Source organism: Simochromis diagramma, unplaced genomic scaffold (genome assembly GCF_900408965.1).
Source record: "Simochromis diagramma unplaced genomic scaffold, fSimDia1.1 OVJJ01000293.1, whole genome shotgun sequence".
In the NCBI taxonomy this organism is placed as follows: Eukaryota; Metazoa; Chordata; class Actinopteri; order Cichliformes; family Cichlidae; genus Simochromis; species Simochromis diagramma.
In genome coordinates this window covers 13067146-13074141 of record NW_024386801.1, presented here as the reverse complement: position 1 = coordinate 13074141, position 6996 = coordinate 13067146, and the positions used below count along the sequence as shown (strand labels likewise).

Below are 6996 nucleotides of genomic sequence, written 5' to 3'. Positions count from 1 at the left end.
ATTATATCTTACAGCTTCCTAGGATTTATTTGCGTTTGTTGAGGAAAAATATCGATGTATCTGGGATCGATTTCGACGTTCTGCGCTCTACTGGTTGTGCCTAAGAAGCGGGATTGGGTGCCATATCTGCTATCGGTATGTTAGCTATTGTTTTGAACCGCTGACAGGCTGTATTTTATAGTTTTCTGCTGGATTTGTGAAGCACTAAAAGTCGCAAATGTGTGACCATTTTAAATGAGGCATAGGTAAGCTAGCATACGAAGCATTTCTACACCGAAAGCTCAACTGTCAGAGTATGCAACAAAGAAAACCTGTGGGGGAAAATAGTTTTCACCGAGCAGCACCACCACTGCCGCCTGCATTGCTGAAACATGGCCGAGCGAGCTAACAAAGGCAAACTCAAGGGACGTTTATCATTGTCGAGAACCAAAAAGACGGACAATGTTGTTAAAGTTGGCACTGCTGCCAGGGGTGCCACCACAAGTCCAATCACGTCGTTCTTCTCCAGCCAGCCTCCACCTAAGCTGGCCTGTCCCCTGTGTGGCCAGCTGGTACCGAGATTCAAGATCAATGAGCATATTGATCTGCAATGTCAGAACTTTGAGAGAGGAGACAGCACTGTCGGCTCAGCAAGTAATAGTGTTATCTCAAGCACTCAGCTGTCACCCAGAAGGAGTCTCCCAAAGTCTCCCGAGGTGGATCGAAAAGTGGAAGAAGCGGGTGAAAAAGGCAAAGAGACCAAAACAAGCCCTTATTTCAAAAAGAATAACTTACAGCAGGCACCACGGGAAATAAACAGCAAGACAGTGGTCAGGACCATTGACCTTGGAAGTCTTTCTTCTAAATTATCTAGAAAATTTCATAAGGCACCTGAAAGGAAAGAGACAATGGACGAACTTGATGAGACACTGAATAGCTCACAGAAAGAAAATCTTCTGATTCATTGTTTAGAAGACAAAAAAGAGGACCTGCCAGTCAGATCAACCAGTGTTGTCTGTGTAGCAGCAGTGGAAGATCCATCACATTCAGAAAAACAACATAAATTTGAAAACAAAGCATCTAAATCTGATACTGTTCAAAAACAAGTTGCTCCGAAGCCACACTCTTCTCCCTCCAAACCAGCAAAACGAAAAAGTAAATCTTCCACTGGTAAGGCAGCTAGCTTTAAAAAGAAAGCCAAGCTGGAGAAGAAGTCCTCTGAAGGTAAAGCTGGAACAACTGATCTGGATCAGCATGAAACTGTAGTAGCGTCATCTGCTTGTGACCAACCTTTGAATTTAGAGGAAACGTGTGAGGAAAGGGTTGCGGTTGTCAGTGATGATTTACTCCCAGTGTTTAGTGCCGATAGCATCACAAGTGAGCAGAGCTCGACTACGGCTTCGCCGCACCTTCCCTACTACCTCAGGAACTTCAAAACTGTACTACACGCTGTGCTGGAGAATGAGGATGACAGAGAGTTGTTCAACCAAGATGATTTGTCCTTTATACGTGCATTTGAAAATCTGTCAGGTATGTTAAAATATTATTCAATAGTTATTCTAAAAACTGTGAAAATCTGGCTTTATTGTTCACATGTATTCTCTCTCTTGAAGTCATGGGACAGAAGTTGTATGTGAGGCTTTTTCAGAGGAAACTGAAGTGGCTCCAAGTAAATAAGCTGGATTATGAAGAGATATGCAGCGATCTTGGACCCATTTCACAGGAACTGGTTCAAAGTGGTTTTCTGGAGACAGGTAAATGTGTAAAAAATTGAATGTCTCCTTTTATTACTGTCATTTTGTTACCGTTCGATATTCATGTTTTTCCAATTATGTTATTAATATGACTGCACTGATCACATTTAGCTATTATGTTGGCATCATGTTAATGGTTGAAGCTAGGAAATACAGTAAAATGTTTGGAATAAACATCAAATTACATCAATGAATAAACATCACCAAATTTTCTCTAATAATGTCCACGTCTGGTGTTTTTACCTCTCAAAGAGAATGACCTTGAAGACTTGGGTGAGGCTCTGGATCTCCTGCCGGCTCCTGAACTCAAAGCTTTGGCTAAGACTTTCCACCTGGGCAATTCAGCGACCCAAAAACAGCAGGTAGTGGACGGGCTGCTCCGCCTTAGCAAGCAAAAGTCTCTTTTCACTCTGACCACTGCACAAAACAGTGTCGGAGCAGTGATTCTTAAACGGTAAGATAATTATTTACGTTATGTTTTTTTAGTACCAGTATTGCAGTGGTGGTCACACCCCATCCTGTCTTTAAAGGGCTAAGCAGCTTGCAGGTTCCTGTGTCCGTCTCTGTCGGGGTCCTCGGGCTGTCTTCTCTCGTGTTCTCCTGCTCTTCTCTCTGACGGACACCATGGAAGAAGAGGAGATGGCAGCTGGAGGACAGAGCCAGCTTTATACCATCCTTTTGGTAAACTCAGGTCGTCTGGCCTTCCCAGACTATACAGTACAGCGTGTAGCCAAGGTTTTTCAGGATAGAGAGGACCTTATCAGGTAAGGTTCTACCAAAAGATCTATAATGACTTTCTTATGTTTTATCAAGCAGGATAGGCACAAATAAGTACTAATAATGGCATGCATCACACCAGATATGAAGCTTCCATGCGAGCACTGCAAGAGGTGATCCTGGCTATGCAGGGTGGTCAGTGGGAGACGGCCATGGAGCTCTATGCTGCAGCCAAAAGTCAATGGCTAGTGCTGAAGAAAAACAATGACCTCAGGTGCAAAATCAGAAACATTTGCTTCAGTGTTTCCAAAAACAGTCAGTTGTGACTGATAACAATATGATTTGTTTGCAGTCATCAGGAAAAGCTGCCTGTATTTCTGCGCTGCTTCACTGCAGGATGGGCTTACACTCGAATTTTATCCAGAGGGGTCGAGATTTTGCAAAGGCTCCGTCGCTATGAGGTTTCTGAACCTGTCCATTCACCGCCTAACACAAATTTAAGTGCTTGTTCATGTCATTGTTGAAGATCTCATGGGTCTTCTGTTCGTGTCACAGGAAGCAGTTGAAGAGCTGCGGTCTTTGCTATTGCAGTCCGTTTACTGTCCTGACAGCCGCGGGCGATGGTGGGACAGACTGGCACTAAACCTTCACCAGCACCTCAAAAGTCACGAGCAAGTCTGCACCCTTCTCTGTTCTCATTCACGTCCTACTGAGACAGTCTGATTTAATTTTTTGTCAGATGTCTTGTGTTAATCTTTCAATTGTTGGACTGTGTTCTTTACCTGTCAGGCTATCTGTGCTATTAGAGATGGGCTGTCAGACCCTTTGGTGCGTACAGGACATAAACTCGCGCTGCATCACAGAGCTGTTAGAATGAAAGAGTCTGCCAGCTGCAAGAAGTACCGCCTGCAACTGAGAGACCTGCCCATTGTCCAAGTACAAGATGTCAAGCATGTATGTTTTTCACAGTGTCAGTGTGTGGGTTTCAAAATGGAACAGCTTAGTTTTTTAGCTCACCTAAAAGATGCTTTTGTGTGTGTCTGTGTGTTTGTTTGTTTGTTGTTACATGTGACTGCAGGTGACTATTCGAGGACAGCTGTTTCCTCATGAGGGAGGCATGGGAAAGTCTAAATTTCTTTTACCAGCAAATGAAGAGGGCGCTCATTCCACTGTAATATGCTCTGTAGAGGAGCTGTCCTTGGCGCATTACAGACAGCAAGGTTTTGACCAAGGTAAACAACTTTTTTTCTCCTGTAAGAATGTATAGATACAAACAGAAACAGTAGGTTTTTTTTGTTTTTTCTTTTGCTTTGTTTAAGTATTATTATTATTATTATTATCAGGGATCCATGGAGAGGGTTCAACATTCTCAACACTGTTTGCTCTCCTGCTGTGGGACATCATTTTCATGGACAGTATTCCAGATGTCTTCCGAAACCCATACCAGGTAAAGAAGGGTCTATACATGTTTATCTGAATATGTATGAAACTCTAGAGCTCACGTTTGTTTTCCCTTACAGACGTGTCCGCTGGATTTTTACACCGACTGCTTTTATGAAAACAGAAAGGATGCAATCGAGTCTCGTGTCCGGTTACTTTGTGAGGCGTCTGTGGAAACTCTGCAAAATATGTTGGAAGATGTCTGGAATTCCCAGGAGGGAAAAGTGTGTTCGTTGGTGAGCTGGGAACGTTTCTCATCCTTTCAACAAGCGCAGGTACTTAAGGTTTTAAAAGTACATGTTGAGTGCTGTCAGTATACAGTGTTTCTCACATTATGTGTCAGCGCAGTGGGGCAGATGAGGACACATTTTCCTCAAACACACTCTAATAATTGTCTCACCTCATTACCAAGTTTGGAGCATCCTTCATTGACAGATTAGCACGTAGACTCTTGCTTTGGAGCCATGCTGGTGTAATACATTTAGAATGGGGTTTGAAACTTTCTTGTGAAGCATTCAATGAATCTGTATGAACTGATAATAGAAAAATAAGAAACAAGAAAAGGTCAGTAAACGTGCCCTTGTCCTGGATTTTTTTTGATGGCGTTGCTGGCATCCAGTTGAAGAAGACCATGTGTTGTTTTTTTTTCTTTGTACTGTTTTCATTGTTTTTTTGTTTTTATTTATATTTTACACAATGTGGGGTTTTTTTTTTGGGGGGGGGGGGGGATTGTAAGTTTCTACATTTCTTACTGTAGGTACCAACATGATACTGATGTGCAATTAGATGCTGATTTTCTATTCTTTTTTCTCTCCCCAGTCTCTTGTTGCATGCCTGGGTGGAGCCTTTCTAGGTGGAGTAATAGCACGAATGGCAAAAGACTACAGGCACTGCCGTGGAGGTTTGCCCGATCTTGTGGTGTGGAACAGCTCAAACAACAGCTACAAGGTGAGATCACCTGCCACCCTGGCTTGTTTTGTTCTCTGTTTTTTATGGAATCAGGAGATTTTTGGTGCCCAGTAGTTTAAACTCTTGTGATGTCATGTGATTGTAGCTGGTGGAGGTGAAGGGGCCCAATGACCGACTGTCTCACAAGCAACAGATCTGGCTGGATGAGCTGCAGAAACTTGGGGCCGATGTGGAGGTGTGTCACGTGACTGCTACTGGAGCCAGAGGAGCTCGTCTGGAATAAACGGACACAGAGAAAATGACTGATAAGACTTGTGCTGCTAATTAATCAGACTGCGGTCAAAAAGAAAACATCCGCAATCGGACATGCTGGAAAAAAAACATCCTGTTTGATCAACCTATAGAGAATGGTGTAAATCTTGATTTCAAAATCTATAAAATTTCACCTTTCTATGTAGGAGGAGGTTAATGTGCTTTGTTTTGTATGGCATTATCATCTGGTCTTCAACAGGAAGTCGTGCACTATGTGATGAGGATCATCGTTAACAGCTTCCAGGATCAAAAATTGCAACTGATGCATGACAGTAAATAGATCCAGCCACTACACTAATATAATGGTGTTTCCTTTTTGGGACATCCTGTAATCACAGGATTGTGTGTTGCCATGCAACCAAGACTCACATTTTCTTGGCTGCTTGTAAATTACATGACAGCTCTATGAGTTTGTTATGCAATTAAACACTGTGATAATATGCCTATAAATAAGCTTTTTGCCAGTAAGCATTGGGTAATCAAAGATATCAGCTGGGTGCAAAAGAAGAAGTCATAGGGCTACTTTTAATCAGAGTATTTTAGGGCAGAACTGAAGGAAATTTTTAGCCAGCCCAAAAAAATCTGCTTCCTTTTTAAATGCTGTATAAAAAAATAATAATAAAGAAAGAAAAAAATCTTGAAACAGATTTTCTGTTAATAAGCTAAGACTCTGCCTCAGCATGTTCATTTCAAACTTTGACATTGCCGTAAATCACTTATTAACAATAAAAGTGTATCATAGTTGATAAACTACCCCTCCACAGTGGCTCCGTACCCTACCAAGAAAAGTGGCCATGCTTAATGCCGTGTACAGTCATCCTCCCAAAGGCCCATTATTTCTTTTTTAAATTATCAGTCAATCTGTGGTTTGCTTTCTCTATTAACTTATTAAGTGTTCAGTCTGAATTGGTTCCCTGATGCTAAGATGACAAAATCGTATTACTGGTATGATGTGACTCAGTCACTTTACTGTAAGACTCATCTCAGAACAAGAACACTGAGAAAAAACACCACCACTGACAGATGACTCTACATCAGGTATGAGAAGAGTCCGTGAATCCAGAATAATCTGAATCTGGATCAGTGATATTTTATTGAGAACATAAAGACGATCATGAGTTTTTTAATATTTCAGTTTGATATAAAGTTGTGAAGATAAGACAAAATTTCCAACTTTTCCCATCATTCAGTGATGAAGAATGTATCAGAAATCCCTTTATCCAGATCTGGATTAAGTCAAATTTGGGCCAACTCCCACTTCTGATTTTTAAGAAATCGAGTACATTCATCCATAACAAACAAATAAGCTGAACCAAAATACAGAGGTAATAAAGTGAATCTTTTCTAAGGTTAAACAGGCTTAGGACACACTGTTTAAACTGAGTGTTGTGAATGAAGCAACATACGTTTTTGGCAGTTTATGAGAATTTATAAAGTATGCCAAACCTACAACCACAAAATAAAAAAGAATAATAGATGGATAAATGTTAATTTTAATGTTTTTTTTATTTCAATTTGATAATTGTAAAAGAAATTATTCCAACCTGTCCAAACAGGTTTTGAGTAATGCTGCTAACACCCAGACAAACCAACCACAACCTCCTCGGTGGAAGTAAAAGTAAGCACTTAATGATCAAAACTAGAGGCCAAAAAAGTGTTTTCACTATTTTGTAGCATAAACAGTGAATTTGTTATCTAATGTTCATGTTTTAGCTCTTTGAAATTTGTAAGTAAATTAATAAATTAAGTTTATTTATTAAGCTCTTTTCACAGTCATAAAGCACTGTACAGCAGAAAATAGTAAAGGAAATAAAAATATTAAGTGCCAAAAAACAGGTAGTTACAAACAAAACAAAACAAACAAAAAAAGTTTTGATACATGCTC

At 40.6% G+C, this 6996-nt stretch overlaps 1 protein-coding gene across 1 annotated transcript; it reads left to right on the top strand.

Annotated features, from left to right (window-relative positions):
• Positions 1 to 128: 128 nt before the first annotated feature.
• fan1 (FANCD2 and FANCI associated nuclease 1) lies at positions 129 to 5777 on the top strand. The gene is made up of 13 exons (XM_040025946.1): positions 129 to 1509; positions 1593 to 1733; positions 1986 to 2187; positions 2264 to 2497; positions 2593 to 2724; positions 2803 to 2911; positions 3006 to 3125; positions 3240 to 3404; positions 3529 to 3682; positions 3794 to 3897; positions 3971 to 4165; positions 4710 to 4838; positions 4945 to 5777. The coding sequence occupies exons 1-13, from the start codon at positions 372 to 374 to the stop codon at positions 5080 to 5082; spliced, it is 2961 nt and encodes a 986-aa protein (XP_039881880.1). The 5' UTR covers positions 129 to 371; the 3' UTR covers positions 5083 to 5777.
• The last annotated feature ends 1219 nt before the right edge of the window (positions 5778 to 6996 follow it).

What these genes read in the sequence shown, in the direction of transcription:
- fan1 (XM_040025946.1), top strand. Translation starts at nt 372, where the DNA reads ATGGCCGAGCGAGCTAACAAAGGCAAACTCAAGGGACGTTTATCATTG. An exon ending in AAGTGGTTTTCTGGAGACAG is followed by an intron (nt 1,734 to 1,985) that starts GTAAATGTGTAA and finishes TACCTCTCAAAG; the next exon opens with AGAATGACCTTGAAGACTTG. An exon ending in AAGAAAAACAATGACCTCAG is followed by an intron (nt 2,725 to 2,802) that starts GTGCAAAATCAG and finishes ATTTGTTTGCAG; the next exon opens with TCATCAGGAAAAGCTGCCTG.